This window comes from Ptychodera flava, unplaced genomic scaffold (assembly GCF_041260155.1).
Source record: "Ptychodera flava strain L36383 unplaced genomic scaffold, AS_Pfla_20210202 Scaffold_78__1_contigs__length_561843_pilon, whole genome shotgun sequence".
NCBI classification, from domain to species: Eukaryota; Metazoa; Hemichordata; class Enteropneusta; family Ptychoderidae; genus Ptychodera; species Ptychodera flava.
This window is the reverse complement of record NW_027248400.1, coordinates 272,286-292,907: the sequence shown is the minus strand read 5'-3', so window position 1 is coordinate 292,907 and position 20,622 is coordinate 272,286. Positions and strand designations below refer to the sequence as shown.

At 39.4% G+C, this 20,622-nt stretch overlaps 1 protein-coding gene across 1 annotated transcript; it reads right to left on the bottom strand.

The window, feature by feature from the left end:
- Positions 1-4,388: 4,388 nt before the first annotated feature.
- LOC139128928 (uncharacterized) lies at positions 4,389-20,095 on the bottom strand. The gene is made up of 6 exons (XM_070694620.1): positions 19,545-20,095; positions 11,776-11,871; positions 11,411-11,497; positions 10,997-11,083; positions 9,325-9,398; positions 4,389-9,046 (listed from the first exon to the last, which is right to left on the bottom strand). Exons 1-6 carry the CDS (start codon positions 19,572-19,574, stop codon positions 4,693-4,695), a joined length of 4,728 nt encoding a protein of 1,575 aa, XP_070550721.1. The 5' UTR covers positions 19,575-20,095; the 3' UTR covers positions 4,389-4,692.
- Between the last annotated feature and the right edge of the window lie 527 nt (positions 20,096-20,622).

The window sequence follows — 20,622 nt, the reverse complement described above, 5'->3', positions numbered from 1 at the left end:
GAGAACTGACATATCCATTACGGTAGTCGATAGAATAACATCGTTTTGCAAGCGCTAGGAGTAACGCGAGTGATACTCAGGTGCAGCCAACGAACAATGCTCTTTTAAAGGGGTCTTTACTACGACAAGATATATTGTGCATGACAAGTAATGTGAATTGACTAATTTTAAGTCATGAGGGTAATTGATTAGCTATTCATAATTTGCCCTCCCACTGAACATTTTTTCGACTTACCCTCCCGCACCCAGACTTCATTTTTACCCACTCCCCACTTATTTTTGCCTGTTTCCCCTCCCCACTGTCAATTTTGAAGCTCCCCGGCCCTGCCAAGTGGCGAGAAAAACTTGCCGATTTCCCCTGCCCTCGAAAAAAATCCCCCACAATATTTCTCATTCCATTTCCCCTGCAGACATGAAGCTACCCTACCCTGAGATGAAAAAACCTAGCTGTCGATTTTCCACTGCCCTGTGAAAAATTTTCCCTGAAAATTAACATTCCCATGCAGACACATACTGCAGTGGCCTTCTACCGGAAACACCATGGCTCAACTTCCCCTGTAGCTTCCCCTCTCTCCTTGTTTTTCGCCAAGCCCTGTCCCCGGGACAATCAACCGATATCTGCCCGGCCCTGCCCGACAAAAAACCCTAAAATTTGCTCCCCTGCCACCTAAAAATATGTCCCCTGCCCAAGCAAAATTAAAATTTCCCCTGCCCTCAAAAATTGCTCCCAGAATAGCTTTTCAATGAATAGCTCCGTTGGCTGCACCTGGATACTGTCCGTGTGTACTTGAGACCGCGAGATACTGTTTGCGTTCGATCGTCCGGTACTCACGTAAATCATGGAGTGAAAAAAGTGATGATTTCACAAGTCCGGTACTAATTTTTATCCTCTCTTTGCCTTCTCAAAAGAATAGCAGTGAATCCCTTTCACCGGCGATGATTTAGAGTGTAAAATTTTGTAAGCAAGAGTTGTAACCGCAGATTTTCATGGAAAGTAAATGGTGGATTTTGTCGATCTGCAGTGCATGCAGTGCAGTCGACCGCCGCGCTGCCAAAATAATCCAGCACAGAACAAAAGGTAACATGTTCTGTGTTCAAAGTTCATTGACTTTAGCACCAAATGTAAGGTGACACTGAAACACAAAGGAAATTATACCGTGTTTTGTATGAGAGCTTGCATAGTCAAAAAAACAATTACTACTATATCACCTTGTTTATACTTGTTCAGACATGTGTTCCTAAGGTAAAAAAAATTAACCGATGAAAATGATGATAACTGTGAAAGTTAGTGACTAATCAAATTAAAATCTAAGAGTTGACCATTTCATAATATTTCTTTCCCGTCAATGAACACGAACTTCAAACAAATAACACCTACTGATGTAAATTGTACGCACATTTATATAAAACATTCACACCAACACTATATATACAATACTTTACATTTATATTGTGCTAAATTATTTGTATTCAGTATTGTTTGCTTGCTTTAAGTGTTATTGTCACCTTTACTAAATTTGAGAATAATTTTTGTTATGCAGTGCCATATTTTTATTTTGAATGTCGATTGATTTTTAAAGAGAAAATCACCTCACCGTATTATTATTATTATTATTATTATTATTATTTTTTATCTATTACCTCCTCCGCTATACTTATACATAATCATATGAGGGGTTGATCACAAAATCTGGTGCAGATTGATATTTTTTTCTTCCATTCAGCTGTTAAATCTCCATGAATTTCATAGCAATTCTCTAACCACTCTAATTCTGATCATTTGTCTTCTTTTCAAGTGACTGTTGATTCTAATCTGCTGATTGCCAGGAAAGAAAGTGGACGACTTGGTTGTACACGTGAGACTTTCATCATTAGAAACTCATCCCTAAGTTGATGTCAGTGAAATGATCGTGTCTCAAGGAACGTACAGGTGACCATCCACTCCATCCTACCCCATCCTCCTTCCAGAATACTGTATCTGTGAAACATTCAACATCAAAGATTTTCGTCATGGACTATCATCTCTGCAAAATTACTTGACTCATATTTTGACATATTTGAAGGACATTTTCAAAGCTTGGGAGAATAACCGTTTTGTTCATGAGAATATACAATCAGTGACTGTGACACAACATTTTCTTCCTTCACAACTAAAATATGATACATCAGGAAAGTAATGTGGGCCACTAGTAATATTTGTATGATCCAACGCAGTCATCTAAGTATTCATCATGGAAATTTAGGTGAAATACCTGAAAGATACAGTAATTTATTGTCACTGAGGAACAATCCTTGGGTCACAGTGTAGATCATTTGAAAATCATTTGAAAGGAAAACTAGGATTCAATACTTAGAAGGTAACTTTCAGGTTATGTTTTGTTTCTGGCATCATGAAGAAATAAAGCCAACTGTATGAGGAAATCGTGTCAACTTGTGAAGTATGTGGTATCTCACCATGCACTTGGACAACCTTATTTCAATTACTGTTTTTTCCTTTACATTGAAGCACCCCCTCCCCACAAAAGATCTTTTAAATATAGAAAAAATAAATACACTGCTTATCCTAAAGCTTTCTTCTTTCAATGATATGAATTGGTTTGATGTCGACATGTTGAGAAAAGGTCTGCAAGTACAACTTCTGCAACTTAATAGCTTAATCAGGAAAAAAAAGAGCACAATATCATAATACAGGCTAAAGTAAATGAAAAAATAAGAGGACCATTCTTTCGCTTGTTCCGTTCTCAATGAATAATACTTTTTACTGACAAGAAATTTGTGGTATATGTACAAACCTAGTATGCCTTCATAAAGTCCTGCATGGCCTATATCAAAACAAGTGTAATCCAATTCAATGGCCAGGACAACTCTTTTAATCAGGCCCTCGGGGCAGGGGGGCCTAGTTTTTGGCCCTCGGGGCAGGGGGGCCTACTTTTTGGCCTTTAGGGCACAAGAACCATGCACATTCACACACACACACACAAACAAATCAACACCAAGTCACTAAAGGTTCATTTCGACTTTAACTGACAAGGAGCTATTACTTTTAATGACTTTTTCCCTTCAGTATTTGTTTTTGGTTAATACCAACTATGATTTCTGTTTTAATCCTTAACGTAATGGTGTTGAGATACAGAGTGATGAGCTTATTTGTTTGGCTCGTACATGTGTAAACTGCATTGATATTTTTATCAAGTTAACCCTTTGAGCGCCAATGTCAATTTTTACTCCTTTACAAAATATACCTAGTAAACTTTTCTCAGATTTTTGCCAAAGTTTTAATAAAAAACCCAAACAAACTGTAGCCAATAAAATATGATGTCCAACTGGTCGAAAATTATGAAAAAAAATCAGAAAATTCATAAAAATTTGCAAAATGTGATAATACTTAGAATGTTCTTACCAGAAAAAAATGTTTGACACACTTTACAGACTGGCTTTAAAAAAGGTAAAAACCAACAAAACAAACAAAAACAATCCCCCCCCCCCAAAAAAAAACAAAAAACAAAAACGAAAAATTATCCAAGACTTATATTGACTTCAAATTTCTTTAATCTTAGACATTTTCATTTTTCAGTGTGTAAAATGTACCAAATATTTTTTAGTTTGCGAACATTGAAATCTCGATTATTGATGATCAGCTTCAAGAGTGTTTGCAGAATGAGACCCATCATGTCAAATGACCCTTACTCTGAAATGGTACTAGCTTACACTAGAGAGGATGTTCTCATTTCTTGACAGAGGGAGGGCAAAATAAGGCCCGAGGGGCTGAGAGGCCTTCAAAGGGTCAAGAGAAGTGGAGGGAGTCCATAAACAGGGAAAGAGTGATCTCATTCATCGACAAAGACCATTATTCATGCAGTGGGCCCACTTTTGGCCTTCGGGGCAATGGGACACACACACACACACACACACACACAAACAAACAAATATTTTTACTCATTCACCAAATATTTACACACAACCAACAATAAATTCAAATTAGCCTCTGAATCATTTCAAATGAATTAAATTGACCTTGGTTTATTACTTTTCAAAAGATAACCAGAAACTGCATTTTTTTTTTACCATGTAAAAAAGACTTGAGAGGTACAATTCAAAAACAAACAAACAAACAAACTGTTAGTCTATCATGTTCAATTCCAAATTCAATATTTGAAGTTCATGGGGAAATATACCCTCTTCTTTCTTTCATTTGCAAATATGAATCACATACATTTAAAGACTATAATAAGTGTGTGAAATATACAACTACAAGTCTTACAAAAGGATGATTATAATACATTTGCAAAAACAAAATATCGATTTTTCAGATTTTTTCAAATTGTGAAACTGCTTATAAGTAAAATCAATTTTGAATCTAGTGAATTTGATATTTGAAAAAGCATTTTTTAAAAACATTATAGAGTGAATTGCTGGAATATTCATGCAAATTGTGAAAACATTTCACTATACTTCATTACTTCAACCTCAGCTAACTTGAAAGAATAACACTTTACATAGATGTCATGGCTAAGTAACATTGACAATACATCTTGTGTTTGAGTGAAATCTACAAAGCCTCATGAATGATAATTATTAGACAATGCCTATTCCTGACAAAGCACTTGAAACTACTTGAGTAAAGCAAGGTTGTGAAATATACGAAACATTTGGCAAATTTCTTTATGAGGATTTCAAGGACAATGTCCAGTTTCAATAACCATAGGGAACAGTTTTGTAATTTCCAATCAGAGCTCTTTTATCATAAACTAGGGCATACTTTTTACTTTCATTTTTGGATACTACATTACATCCAACACGTCGGATTTTGACGGGGTCATTCACGGTGATGGTTGATGTTGGACAGGTTGTGACAAGACGAGTGATGGCATCAAAGTTGACGTCTAAGCTGTTGCGGTAATTTAAGGTGATTCCCCTGACCTTACAAAGAGTGGTGTTACCTTTCTTGTCGGGCTGTGCTAGACAGAAGGCGTAGTTTTTCGCTCCCCCTGACACGAACTTGGTGATGAAATTGCTGGGAGGATCCAGTTCGTTGGTGAGATCACCCAAGTAATCACCAAGAGGTGGTTCGTACTGGTCTGGTTTGCTGACAAAGATGACTGAATCAGTGTCGAAGTACAAGACCCGTTCACCAATGGCCTCAAGGAGATCGTACAACTTCAGACGAGCATAGGCAGTGGTAAATGCAGCAATGACAACATTGGTGTTGACAGCCCCCTCGACAAATTCATTCCGAAGTGTATGTTGAACAGCAACCATGTCATCATTGACGAAAGACAAGTTGTTGACAATGTGTTGTTCACTTGTAAGCAGGCGGAAGAGTTCTGCAGGTTCTCTGATGTACTGCAGCTGTGGAAAGTTGTTGCGTTGTGCAAACTTGCCCCACATAGAATTCAGCATTAGTTTTGCCAATGCTCGTTGGCCTGGATTTCGGTGAATCTTCATCTTGTCAAGAAGGATTCCCTCTCTGTCATAGTACTCACGGATGTACCGATCTTGGTCATCTTCTGTCTGACACCATGAAGGCCAACCACTACTCTCTTGTTTCAACTTTAGGAAAGTGTTGATGTAATCAGTAAAGAGCCCGCCTGTGTGCGATTCTCTGTTGTACACTTCTCTTTCTCTGTAGTGCCATACCTCAAACACTTTGACGATCTTGTACCCCTTCTCGACAGCTTTGGCTAATTCAGGTGTTGTCCAAGTTCCCACGAAGGACCGTTGTTCGTCGTTATGCTCACATGGTGACTGTTGTTTGGTGTCTGCACAACTTCTGCAAAGGGGAAATATCAACTTCTTTTCCACTCGGAGGGGGAGAATAGGAAAGTAGAGTTTTCGAGGAGGCAGAACTCGACATTTCGCCAGACCAAAGTATAATTGAACAGGGAGTACAATGTTCTTGGTGCGGACTTCTGGATGTTTGATAGGGTACTTACAGTACTTGTTGACGTAGGGGTAGAGGCTTGTGAAATCCACGTAGTGAATTTCTTCATCATCAACACATTCGTGGTATAGTGTAGTGGCATTGGTTCTACCGCCAAAGAATGCATCTCGTGGATGAAGGGGCTCCTGTAGGTCAAGTGACTTGACGAATTCTTGCAGTTCTTGGTTTTCATGAATTTCTTTCTTGAAGTCACACTCCCACTTTTCGATCACTCTAAAGCCATGGCAACGTAGAAATCGCATCTTATCTTGGGTACTTTGGTAAAGGTCTGCCATCGTCTTCTCAACTTTAGTGTTGACAGTGTCATGGTCTTCATAGCATCGAGGACAGCCATGGTAGTAGCAACCGTGCATCTCATATACTGTGTTGCTTTCTTCATCATAACCATCTACCCAATAGCGGTCAATTTTCTTCTCACCTCCATTGTGGACGTGTTGGATGTTGACATCATTCTTGAATGTTATCCATTCTAACCACTGCATTGCAATGACAGATTGATTTCTTTGATGGATGTAACCATGATCTGGAATGACCCCGATGGTATCTTTCTTGAGAAAATTCTTGCGTAAAACAACGTTGCAGGCTGATGCGATGGTCACACAATCTCTGAACGGATCCACACCGTTTTGTTGTTTGAACATGTCTCGAAATTTCAAACAACTTCTCCTCAGGATGTCTACATCACTTCGGCAGTAGTCTTCAAGTTCTTGTCTCAGGTTGAAAGGGCGGTTTTTCAATCTTTCGTCTTCATACCACTTTAGGAATTTCTCTCTCGCGTGCTGTTTCATGCCATCGGGGCCGTAATATCTGGAATCTGGGAGAGGACCGACGTAATCTTGATTCTCTGCTGTATTGAAGAAATGGGGGAAGTAGCCTTTGTGCAGTTCATTCAGCTCAAACATGTCAGGAAGTTGAGCCAAAGCCACAGGTAGGAAATTATAAGAGTCAATGAACTTGATGTTTAAGCTTGGGATGAAGATGCGCATGATTTTGGTTCCATTGATGATGACTTCAGGTTGAACGTTGTTTTCATGGCAGTATTGCAGTATGAATTGTCCGTCATAACCTTGCAGATTGTGTGCGATGAAAGTACTGGCAGCATTTTCTTCTGTGAGGGCCCAATCGCAAAACTCTTGCTTGGTGTTGGGACCATAGAACACCTGCTCTGAACATGACTCGGACTGGACAATGCACAAGTTGGGTACATGGACGCCCTCATCTTGGGTACATTCAAAGTCAAAGAAATAGTACTTCATCTCTTCTTCACTGCCTTCTTCTTCTCCTTCTTCAGCTTCAAAGTCGAATAAGTCAACATCATCGTCATGAATACTATCTCTGGTGGACTTCTTCTTTTTCATGTGGATGGGCTGGATGTAGCATAAATGGTCACTGTCTTGGTACTGTTTACATACTCTACAGTATTTTTCACCACAGTGATGGTCATTATCTTTCTTTCGCTTTTCCCAATTGATGGTAACACCACACAACTTGCAGCGACAAATGACTTGACATGTTGCATATTGAGCGAGGGGACCAGGTGTTTTATGGTTGTTGAAGCATTGTTGACCTCGAAAGTAGCGATGACAATCTTTGCAGTAGACCTGATTATCTGTCGATGGACATACAGATGGAACACAGCAACACTTGCAGAAAGCTTCACAGATGTGGTCATGTTTGTTTTGGTACCCCGTGTGACAGTGGTGACAGTAATAGTGTCTCTGGAGAAATGCAGGCATTGACGTGATCACATCATAATGGTTGTTATGATGATAAAGGTAAATATTGTGTTCAGCAGTGTCCCTTCCCTGATAAGCAAGCGAACCCGACGTTTCATCTGAAATAACATGGATTCGATACGATGGAAGGACAGCCTGTAATTTGTCAAGTTCTTCATGTCCACACGGCCCTGGTGAAATACCTGCCTTAGTGATGAGTTCGGATGCACGTCGCTTCTGCTCTTGCCGTCCCATTCGCACATAGTCCCATCCTGGATCATTGTTGCGGTTGATGTGGGCTGTTGCAGTCACTATAGCCCGTGCGCAACAGAGTTCATCGGTGTTAGTGATACGAATGACACTTCTCATCAGTCGGAGGCGACGGGCTATGTTGACGGGTCTCCTGCCCCACTTCTTTCCTGTTCCGACAGGCATGTGTACATGAATGAAATTGATATGAACACTGTCATCGAGGGTGAATTCTTCATAGGACTGCAGGACACGTTCAATTTCGCCCAACACTCTGTACACAGTCAGTTCTTGAACAGGGGAAAAAGGTAACCAGATTTGATAGGGAAGGGACGGACTTTCAAGTGTAATGCGTACTCTGTCCCTGGGAGAGATGCCATGGGTGAGTCGGCTAATAATACTCTCAAACACGTCTTGTAGCACCACCATCACTTGCACGAAACCACGCACCGGTTGGATGTCATTGAATTGTATCTCATAGTCATGAGCTGTAGCATTGAATTTCTTCACTTGTCTTTCACGGACGCGTACGATGCTGTAATACTTTGCGCCGCTGTCTTCATCTGATGGCGAATCTTTTGACGACAGGTCATCAATTGACCCACTGCCAATCTGACGTGTTGGATGTGATGAAGGGGAAGAACTTTGTGTGGAAGGCTGATGATTATTTGAGAGGGCCTGCCATTTGGTATTAAATTCTTGGGTATTCATGGGGACAGAAGAATTGGATGAATGCTGAGTATCTTGAATATTTGAGGGGGAATGAGAAATATGGGAGTGTAGAAGGTCTTTTAATTTTACATTGAAATCCTGTGTGACAATATTATCTCCGTTTTCTGTGAATTGGCTATGATCACTATTACAACTATAAATATCTTCGCTTTGAGAACTAGAGCTATCACTATAATGACAATCAGTATTATCACTATCACTATCATGGGAACTATGACTGTCACTACTATGAGAACTATAATTATTGCTACAACAGTTACTGTTACTGCTACTACTTGATGACCTCACGGTACCGTTTTCTTCACTGATGTTCATTTCTTCTCCCCAAGGAAAATCAAACGCTGTCTTGACCATAACAAGATTTTTCCTCAGTCTGATGTACTTCTTGTTTGGCTTAGCTGTTGTTTGTCTATAAAAAATAAAATAAGAAAAATTATTTATAATATTACTTTTGCAGAAAAGGCGCAGCAATCATGAATACTGATTTTCTAACATTACTGTTTTTGTTCAGTAAATATAATACAAGTTTGTCAAGAAATAAAAATAGCTGTTTCCCCCCCCCCACCATTTCTTTTTGTATTATTACTTTTTGATCATTAAATATATAATATAGAGTTGTCAAGGAATACAATTGCTGTTTTCGCCTATTTCTTTTAATGAATGATTGAAAATAAAATTTTAACTTACGGAAATTGATTGAGACCACCACCATCCTCCTCCTCCTCATCATCATCATCACATATCATGCATTTACTGAGGTCCTAGAATATAATAAATGTAATCACACTCAGTACGATATACAAAGCTTAAAAAAAAAATTATAATTTATTTCACCTCCTGTACTTTTCCTCTTATGGAAACACATACACACAAAATAATACAAAGAGCATTCAAAACAAAGCATATTTTGTTTACTCAAAACAGTTGGATTGAACCCACACTTCAGTTATATGTACGGTCTGCAGAGGTCAACGCATGATGAAACCATAAACAAACGTGCACTGTGTACATATATCCGTGCAGGCGAGAGCCCTGTTCAGTGCATAACGACGATTCCAATGAAACACGTCTGAAGAGATTTCAAAGACCGATCGATAAAATGTATTGATCTGTTAAAATGTCTATGCATAGTTTACGAACACACTACCATTACAGAACTCCCTGTGATCATGTCCGGATATACACTGAGTAACTTCGATCAGAAATTTACACCAAAGTTGACCTCTCCCACAATAACAAATCATGACCTGATCGAGGTCGCCTGTGCGCGCGTATTACAGAAATTCTCGAGCACCGTACACTACGGTGTACTTCAACAGTTCAAATTGCAAGTTGTTTATAAACATATTCCTCACGGTCCGGTGGAAGAGGTGATAATTTTTTAGCCAAATTACTGTTTGCAGAGTGTACTCCAGACTTCGTTTCTTTTTTTATTTATTTATCGCTCAAAACAGAGCCAGATACGGGCGAGAAGGTTTGTCTGTTGCAGAACAAAAGACGGAATTTTACACTTCCCCCAGGGCCGGCCCAATACCCAAACAGCACAGCAATGTTTGACTGTCGATCAAAAAATTGCTACAAAGTTGCTGCATGGTACGATCACGACCTGGTCGCATAACCTAATTTTGAGAAGGTCATATTTACGTGTGACTGGCTAATACAGTATTGCAAAAGATCGTTGACCTCAACCCAGTCGACTGATCACGCATCGAGTGATGGGTCGATGGCAATTTGGCTGATGACAAGATCGACAGAGCAGAGTGCGATGCACGCACCGTAAATTACACCGTCACGCAGTATTTACATGCACTGATTTTGATCACGCACGGTACGGCGACATCTAATTTGAAATAAAAATTCTATCCAACTCCAGCTATTTTGCTTTTGATTCTTTTTTTTTTACAGCGAGGAAAACATTTCCGTGTAGGGGTAGGGGTAATCAGACAACACACGACAGAGTGCAATGCACGCACGGTATACACCGTTAGTGTTTACATGCACTGATTTTGATCACGCACATCACGGCGGCATCGAATTTGAAATGAAAATTCTATCAACCCAACTATTTTGCTTTTGATTCTTTTTTACAGCGAGGAAAACATTTCCGTGTAGGGGTAATCAGACAGTTAACACACGACAGAGTGCAATGCACGCACCGTATACACCGTTACGCAGTGTTTACATGCACTGATTTTGATCATGCACATCACGGCGACATCGAATTTGAAATGAAAATTCTATCCTATCCAACTTCAACTATTTTGCCTTTGGTTCTTTTTACAGCGAGGAAAACGTTTCCGTGTAGGGGTAGGGGTAATTTGACAGACACAATATAAATGTATTTGTAAATGTTACTTACATCATGATCATGCTTGTTCGGCGATCCCAATACTGCCATTACTGGTTGTTGAACGGGTTGGTGGGACTCCGACAGAGGTGACTCGTTCTGTAGAAATGAAAAATTACATGAAATATTTTCCTTAAAAGGAATCCCTTCTCACTTTAAAAAAAGTTTACATCGAATATGTAGGGGGGGGGAACGGACGTGAAATTATGTCAATTTGATTACATGCACATGCAACAGTACGGAAACTCGATCCCTGAAAAGACCGTCACACATTGTTTACATGCACTGATTTTGATCACGCACGACACGGCGGCATCGAATTTGGAATGAAAATTCTACCCAACTTCAACTATTTTTCGAGGAAAACGTTTCAGTGTGGTAGGGGTAATCAGACAACACAATAAATGTATTTGTAAATTTACTTACATCATGATCATGCTTGTTCGGTGATCCCAATACTGCCATTACTGGTTGTTGAACGGGTTGGTGGGACTCCGACAGAGGCGACTCGTTCTGTAGAAATGAAAAATGAAAAATTACATGAAATATTTTCCTTCAAAGGAATCCTTTCTCAATTTAAAAAAAAAAAAGTTTACATCAAATATATAGGGAAAAAAACGGACGTGAAATTAAATTATGTCAATTTGATTACATGCACATGCAGCACGGATTTGTCACTTCTAACACAACAGTACGGAACCCCAATCCCTGAAAAGAAATCACCGCAAAATAAAAAAAAATGAAAAGAAAATCGATTAAATAAACAGAAAAATAAATAAATAAATACTTACAGCATTTTCATAGTGTTGGTCTGCCAACGCAAATACTGCGTCCAATTGGGAATTTGTCAGCGATAGGTCATCCCACTCGGCGTCCATGGTTAGATTCTGTACAATAAAATTAAAAATACACATAAGACAGACTTTCCTTGAAAGAAAGGGGTTTACGGTGATTACTGCGATCAGCAAATTAATGTGTACACGAAGCACGTCTTTTCGATGAACATTTGGACTTTATATATTGTTATGTAGGTCATTTCCCCACACTCATCATGACCTGAGTTCAATTAGTCTAGAACATTCTCAAGGTCACTGCCCTTGATGACCTCACAACCTTGAATTCAATTAGTCATGTTTGGAATGTTCTGGAAAGTTGATTAGTTGTGTAAGGGAGATAATTTTAGAACAGTAATTAGCATGTCAATAAAAGTTCTAGATTGTTCTTATATGCCTTTATAAAAGGGACGTGCACAGCTTCCAGTCAGACTTTTGGGATCGTGTCTCTTGTGTGTTACTAAACTCCAGCAGTAGTCATTCTCAAGACTTTTCAAGACCTTCACTGTCAACGCTGGATTTATACTGTGGACTTTGTGCAGCTTCAAGCCTGCAAGCCAAAGGACTGTTCATTCATCCGACTGACTGTTACAACTCTGAGACTGGAGCTTTGCCGTCCAGCTGAGATAAGTAATCTGTACACTTTTAAAGCTTGTACTCTATCCCTGACTTAGCAATTAGTTTTATTTTTGTAATAAATTTTGTTTAAACGTTAACTGCTGAGTTCACCCTTTTGTTCGTTTTCTCTAGCACGTAACAAAATTGGGGGCTCGTCCGGGAGACGAATATTTTGAGCCGTTTGACAACATTTTGACAGCTTTTCAAAACTACTGTATACTGTGAACTCAGCGAAATTCAATCATGGCGGAATTCAAGTCAGACGAATTTATGGATGACCTTGATCAGGACACATTTAATTCCCTCAGAAAAGACAACCTCATAGCACTGGCAAATTTCCTTAAAGTAGATGTCAAAAGATCTATGCGCAAGCGAGAAATTCAGTTCAAGATTGCAAAACATTTAGTTAATTCTGGCCATTTTGAGGAGTCTGCCTTAAAAGATTATGAGCCTGAGTCTTCCTTCGAACTCAAAAAATTAGAATTAGAAATACAGGCAGATTTGGAGCTTAAGAAATTGGAATTAGAAAGGAAAAATTGCAAATGGAAGAAAGGGAAAGGCAGGAAAAATTACAAATGAAAGACAAAGAATTACAAATGAAAGACAAAGAATTACAATGGAAGAAAGACAGAGAGAAAAGGAGAGAGAATTGGAAGAACATCGACTACAGTTAGAAATGAGACGTTTAGAGCTTGGACAATCAGGAAAATTCTTCCCTTCAGACAAGTTTGACATCACTAAGCATTTCAGGTTAGTTCCCCCTTTCCAAGAAAAGGATGTTGATAAATATTTCCTTCATTTTGAGAAAATTGCTCAGAGTCTGAATTGGCCTAAGGAGTCCTGGTCTATGCTTTTGCAGAGTGCTTTGGTGGGTAAAGCCAGAGAAATTTACATTCAGTTGTCAGTAGAGCAGGCTTCAAATTATGATTCTGTGAAGGAATTAATTCTCAAGGGCTATGAGTTGGTGCCTGAAGCTTACCGTCAGAAATTTAGGGATTGTGAGAAGGTGAAGGATCAAACTTATGTTGAATTTGCTCGAACAAAAGAACAACTGTTTGATCGCTGGTGTTCTTCTGAAAAGGTCAGTCAGAATTATGACAAATTATGACAGCTTGTTTTGATTAAGGGATTTAAAAGGTGCATCCGGAGTGACATCAAGACATTTATCAATGAACAAAAGGCAGATACATTGGAGGTTGCTGCACGTTTGGCCGATGATTATTCATTGACCCACAAATCTTCCTTTCTCAGCAAACCATCCCAGTCCTTTTCATACAGAAACAATGCAGGTAAATTTAACTCCTCCTTTTCATCCAAGAATTTTTCAAAGGACAGTAGAAAATCAAATGACAACAGTTCACAGAGTTCAAGTAACACTCCCACATCATCAGATCCCAAGTCTCAATCTCCTTCTGACAAACAGTTTGGTACACTTTCTTGTAATTATTGTAAGAAAGACGGCCATTTAATGTCAGAGTGTTTCAAATTGAAAAGAAAACGTGAAGGTCAAAGTGGTCAAAGTGGATCTAAGCCAACCGGCTTTATTTCTTCATCAACTCAATTAGAGTCTAATAATGTGTGCAACACATTTTCTGAGGTTAAACCCCTCTCATCCCCAATTAATGAGGTCAAGGTCAATTCTTCTCAAGATAGCATTATGGGTATTTTCGAGCCATTTATTCATAATGGTTTTATATCACTTTCTAGTGATTTCTCTTCCGCTACCCCTGTCAAAATTTTAAGAGATACCGGGGCTTCCCAGTCTCTTTTGTTGGCAGATACCCTGCCGTTTTCTGAAAGTCATTTTCAGGTTCTAAAGTTCTTATTAAGGGGGTAGATTGTAATGACTACATTCCTGTTCCTCTCCATAATGTCTATTTGTCTTCGGACTTTGTTTCTGGACCTGTGACTTTAGGTATTAGGCCTTTTTTGCCTTTTGAAGGGATTCACCTTCTTCTTGGAAACGACCTTGCTGGGGACAAGGTCATTACTAATCCACTTGTGACTGATAATCCTAGTTTAGATCAGGATCCAGAGCCATTGAACAAGAGATACCCGATTTATTTCCTTCATGTGCCATTACTCGAGCCATGTCAAAGAAAACTTCCGAGAATCAAAATACTCTCAAAAATAATGTCACAGATGTTGACTTAAATGACACCTTTCTCAGTCAGGTGTTTGACACGGATCATTCCGTTATCCCTCGTGGATTTGAAACTTCCAGTAAAACTTCTGCTGACCAAAGTCAGACATTTTCTAGATCAAATCTCATTGCAGAACAACACAAAGACCCAGATATTTTGTCTTTGTTTGACAGGGTAGATGATGAAGGTAAAACTTCAGATAGCTCTGTTTCCTATTATACAAAATCTGGTATTCTCATGCGTAAATGGAGACCTCCAGATGTTTCGGTTGATGACGATTGGGCTATAAAACATCAAATTGTGGTTCCAAAGCCCTACCGTGCTGAAATATTGCGCCTGGCCCATGAAACTCCCTGGGCTGGTCACTTAGGAGTCAGGAAAACTTATCATAAATTCTCAGTCACTTTTATGGCCTAATCTCAGGCAGGATGTAGCACATTTCTGTAAAACTTGTCACACATGTCAAATGGTAGGAAAGCCAAATCAGACCATTCCAAAGGCCCCTTTACAGCCAATTCCTGCATTTCAAGAACCATTTAGTAGGATACTAATAGACTGTGTTGGGCCCCTACCAAAAACAAGATCAGGAAATGAGTACATGCTGACAATTATGTGTACATCAACTCGGTTCCCAGAAGCCATACCACTGAGAAATATAAAGACAAAGACTATAGTGAGAGCTTTAGTCAAATTTTTCACTTTATTTGGCCTCCCTAAATGTGTCCAGTCCGATCAAGGCTCCAACTTTATGTCTGGTATTTTTCAACAAGTAATGGATCAGCTAGGCATTAAACAGTATAGGTCATCCGCCTATCATCCAGAAAGTCAGGGTGCTCTTGAGCGATTTCATCAAACTTTGAAAAACATGATTAGGACCTACTGTTTTGACACAGAGAAGCAGTGGGATGAAGGAATTCATTTTCTGCTCTTTGCTGTTAGAGAGTCAATTCAGGAGTCTCTTGGTTTTAGCCCATTTGAGCTTGTATTTGGACATACAGTCCGTGGCCCACTTAAGCTCGTTAAAGAGAAATTCCTATCAGACGATGATGATTGTCTGAATATTTTGCAATATGTGTCAGATTTTCGTACAAAACTCTCTAAAGCATGTGAATTAGCCAGAGAAAATCTTGAGTCATCTCAGCAGTCAATGAAAACAAATACGATAAAAACACCTCAAAACGGAAGTTTGAACCAGGTCAAAAGTTCTTGTTCTACTTCCAATTCCTGGCAAACCACTCCATGCTCGTTACTTTGGGCCATATCTAATCGATAAGAAATTGAGTGATTTAAATTACATCATAATAACACCTGACAGGCGAAAACAAAAGCAGCTATGTCACATAAATATGCTTAAGCCATATTTGGATAGGGATAATCCTACTATAACTCAGCCTGTCAGTACCGTCAGTTCTGGCCATTATGAAGATAGTGATACTGAAACTGACTTGAGTGAAAATACTCTAAACTCAAAGCTGGGCTCGGTCAAGCTTCAGAACTCAGAAATCCTGGAGAAGCTGGAGTCTACAAAGTTGGCACACCTCCAGCCAGAACAACAACAACAGGTGAAAGAACTGCTCCACGAATATAAACACCTGTTTCAAGATGTTCCAACGAGGACAAACGTCATCTATCACGACGTTGATGTTGGGGACAGTAAGCCTGTAAAACAACATCCATACAGACTGAATCCAACAAAAGCAAAATATCTCCAGGAAGAAGTCAAATACCTGCTGGACAATGACTTTATTGAACCCAGTAAAAGTAACTGGAGTTCGCCGTGCATACTTGTTCCCAAATCAGATCACAGTTATCGTATGTGCACGGACTTTAGGAAGGTCAACACTTTAACAAAGACAGACACTTTCCCAATCCCGAGGATTGATGACTGCATCGACCGAGTGGGAAAAGCCAAGTATGTGACAAAATTTGACCTACTGAAGGGATTTTGGCAAGTCCCTCTGACGGATCGTGCTCGTGAAATATCCGCCTTTGTTACGCCAGACGGATTGTTCCAGTACAAGGTGATGCCATTTGGAATGAAGAACTCTCCGGCAACGTTCCAACGGATGATCAACGACGTCATATCCGGGCTAGACGGGTGTGCAGCTTACGTTGACGACGTCATTCTGTATAGTGACACCTGGGAGGAACACATCAAGCTCATGCGGAAGTTCTTTGAGAGACTGAGTAAAGCAATGTTGACTGTCAACCTTGCCAAATCTGAGTTTGTATGGGCAAGGGTAACTTACCTCGGACATACTGTAGGACAGGGTGAGGTAAAACCTGTTGATGCCAAAATCAGTGCCATTTCAAGTTTTCCCATACCAAACTGCAAACGACAACTGATGCGCTTTCTCGGTATGGCTGGTTACTACAGAAAATTCTGTCCAAATTTCTCCACAATTACTGAGCCTTTGACTAACTTACTTAAAAAGAAAGTAAAGTTTGTTTGGTCAGAGCAATGCCAACAGGCATTTGATACACTTAAAGCCATACTTCAAAGTGCTCCAGTGTTGTCTGCACCAGATTTCACTTTGCCATTCAAATTAGCTGTGGATGCTAGTGATACGGCTGCTGGTGCTGTTTTATTGCAAGAGGATAGTCATGGTGTAGATCATCCTGTTTGCTATTTTTCACGCAAATTTAACAAATCCCAGAGAAACTACTCTACAATTGAAAAAGAGTGTTTATCTTTGATATTAGCTTTACAGCATTTTGAAGTTTATGTTACTTCTTCAAATCAGCCAATAGTGGTTTATATTGATCACAACCCTCTTGTTTTTCTGCAGAAATTCAAAGGCAAAAATCAGAGATTGCTAAGATGGAGTTTAATGTTACAGGAGTTTAATCTTGACATTAGACATATCAAAGGCAGAGACAATTTAATTGCAGACTGTCTCTCTCGTATTTAGAACTTATTGTTGTTCACACTTTTAAGATTACATTTGTAAAAGAAAGATTTTTCATTGAAAAATTTTCTTTTTTGAAGAGGGGGTGTGTTATGTAGGTCATTTCCCCCACACTCATCATGACCTGAGTTCAATTAGTCTAGAACATTCTCAAGGTCACTGCCCTTGATGACCTCACAACCTTGAATTCAATTAGTCATGTTTGGAATGTTCTGGAAAGTTGATTAGTTGTGTAAGGGAGATAATTTTAGAACAGTAATTAGCATGTCAATAAAAGTTCTAGATTGTTCTTATATGCCTTTATAAAAGGGACGTGCACAGCTTCCAGTCAGACTTTTGGGATCGTGTCTCTTGTGTGTTACTAAACTCCAGCAGTAGTCATTCTCAAGACTTTTCAAGACCTTCACTGTCAACGCTGGATTTATACTGTGGACTTTGTGCAGCTTCAAGCCTGCAAGCCAAAGGACTGTTCATTCATCCGACTGACTGTTACAACTCTGAGACTGGAGCTTTGCCGTCCCAGCTGAGATAAGTAATCTGTACACTTTTAAAGCTTGTACTCTATCCTGACTTAGCAATTAGTTTTATTTTGTAATAAATTTTGTTTAAACGTTAACTGCTGAGTTCACCCTTTTGTTCGTTTTCTCTAGCACGTAACAATATTCTATTAGTAATGAAGCTTAGCTAACAAAGACACAAGCTACTATTTACCTTAAAAAGGGGCTGGGTTAACCTCTGTGACCTTCCGAGTCAAAGGTCTTGAGTGCACCAAGAGTTCATAATTTTACCTGTATTTATAAACTTTGGGCGGATCATGTCCATGTTTGCCAAGAAGAGTCAACCCTAAACGGAAACACTCATTGTCAAAGTCAACCCTAAAAGGAAACACTCTTTGATACAAAGTATCTAGATTTTGGAACTCTGCCAGTGAACGATAAAATCTGTCAAATCTGGCCGCGCGCGATGACGTAATGTTGTAAGCCTCACGCATACTCAAACTGATCTACTTTCAATCCGACTGAAATGGTTATACAATTGCGATGGTTACAGAATTGCAGAAGTGAAAAGATAGCCCGACGAAGGTCTTCTAATTAGTTGTCAAGTAAACAAACTCGGCACCAGCCTCATTTCAGAACGATCGCAATGTCAGCTGGGTCGATGTCGAATGGAACAACTGAAACATTGTAACAATTTCACAGGGGCCCCTGGATGATTGACAGGTTACCTTTTGTTCTGTGCTGGATTATTTTGGCAGCGCGGCGGTCGACTGCACTGCATGCACTGCAGATCGACAAAATCCACCATTTACTTTCCATGAAAAACGGCGGTTACAACTCTTGCTTACAAAATTTTCACACTCTAAATCATCGCCGGTGAAAGGGATTCACTGCTATTCTTTTGAGAAGGCAAGGAGAGGATAAAAATTAGTACCGTACTTGTGAAATCATCACATTTTTTTCACTCCATGATTTACGTGAGTACCGGACGATCGAACGCAAACAGTATCTCGCGGGTCTCAAGTACACACGGACAGTATCACTCGCGTTACTCCTAGCGCTTGCAAAACGATGTTATTCTATCGACTACCGTAATGGATATGTCAGTTCTCTTTAAAAATTGACAGATTTGATTCATTGAACTTGAAACATTATAAAATTGAACACTGTTTTCCAGCCTCTCTCTTCACACTCGTATTCGTCGCTAAAACGTGTTGACGGAGAACATGCAATGTATGCCTCCAGTGGCCTGAGCTAGCGCCGCGTATGTTGGACGGCGTGGTACAGTACGGCATCGCTCCTTAAGTTTACATTTGAAAGGCAAATTTCACATTTCTCATACTCCCTACCCCCTTTCTCGAATGTTGCAGAATGATAATATATCGATACAACTGTTGAAATCGTAAATGTACATGCCCCGGCGCCCCCCTGCCCGCTTGTTTGATAGACGAAGCCAGGTCGGGTCGATACTGCATATCATTCAACATAGAACAAACAATACATGATGTATTAGATCGAAGAAAATGAAAAGTAATGAAATATATAGCAAATGAACTTACCACATTATCTCTTGATATCTTATCGTCCATGCTGACTGCAAAGAATGTCAATTGTTCCCTGTTATTTGCAGCAAAGTCGGGAAGACTCGCTCGTATCCAATGTGACTGCCGTAGGTACGGTACCCTGCTGTGAATAAGCTCCGAAAGCAGCCATAGGATTTATCTTCATCAAATCAGGGCCAGGTAGTGCGCTACTTTCCCAAGTTTTTCAACTTCTGAAGCAAATAACCTATGTGCCACAATCCTACATTGCTTGTTCGGCTCGAAGTTGTGCTGCTCCGCGAAAAAACACTTGTATATACAGCAGGCTCCTGCACAGAGTGATCGAGCCCATCTATTTTCACTAGGTTAGGGGGTCTTTTCATCACCTAGGAGACGTACGTTTCTACCAGGCGGCCATGACAGTGTTCTATATCTTTTTTAAAAGTGATCTATATCGTTTTAAAAGTGATATTTAAGCCCAGGCAAAAAGTGATCTATAGCTTTTTAAAAGTGGTCTATATCTTTTTATAAGTGATCTATATCTTTTTAAAAGTGATCTATAAGCCCAGGCAAAAAGTGGTCTATATCTTTCCAAAGGGGTCTATATCTATTTTCACTAGGCTAAGGGGTCTTTCCATCACCAAGGAGACGTACGTTTGTACCAGTCGGCCATGACAGTGGTCTATATCTTTCAAAAAATGAAAAAAAACCCCCTAACTTACCCAAGTGTTCTATATCTTCTCATAAAGACCCCCTAACTTACCCAAGTGTTCTATATCTTCTCATAAAGACCCCCTAACTTACCCAAGTGTTCTATATCTCCCCACCCCTAAAAAAGACCCCCTAACTTACCCAAGTGTTCTATATCTTTCCCCAAAAAGACCCCCTAACTTACCCAAAAGTGCTATACAGCCCCCTTTACTACTACCAGAAAATGTCAATGGAAGCTATTGTAGTCATATTGTATTAAATTATGTAAATTCGGTCTTTTGTATTAAAGTAATTAGCATGCAAATTAGGTCAACCTTATATTTTTTGGCATGGAATTGATAATTCTTGTAAAACTTTAAAATTTCATAGAGAAAAAATTTGTTTA

Bases quoted from the DNA above. Each gene is read 5' to 3' on its own strand.
- LOC139128928 (XM_070694620.1), bottom strand. From the start codon at position 19,574: ATGGACGATAAGATATCAAGAGATAATGTG. The intron at 11,084-11,410 runs GTAAGTAAATTT...TCATTTCTACAG, and splicing joins CGAACAAGCATGATCATGAT to AACGAGTCACCTCTGTCGGA. The intron at 9,399-10,996 runs GTAAGTAACATT...ATTATATTCTAG, and splicing joins CGAACAAGCATGATCATGAT to GACCTCAGTAAATGCATGAT.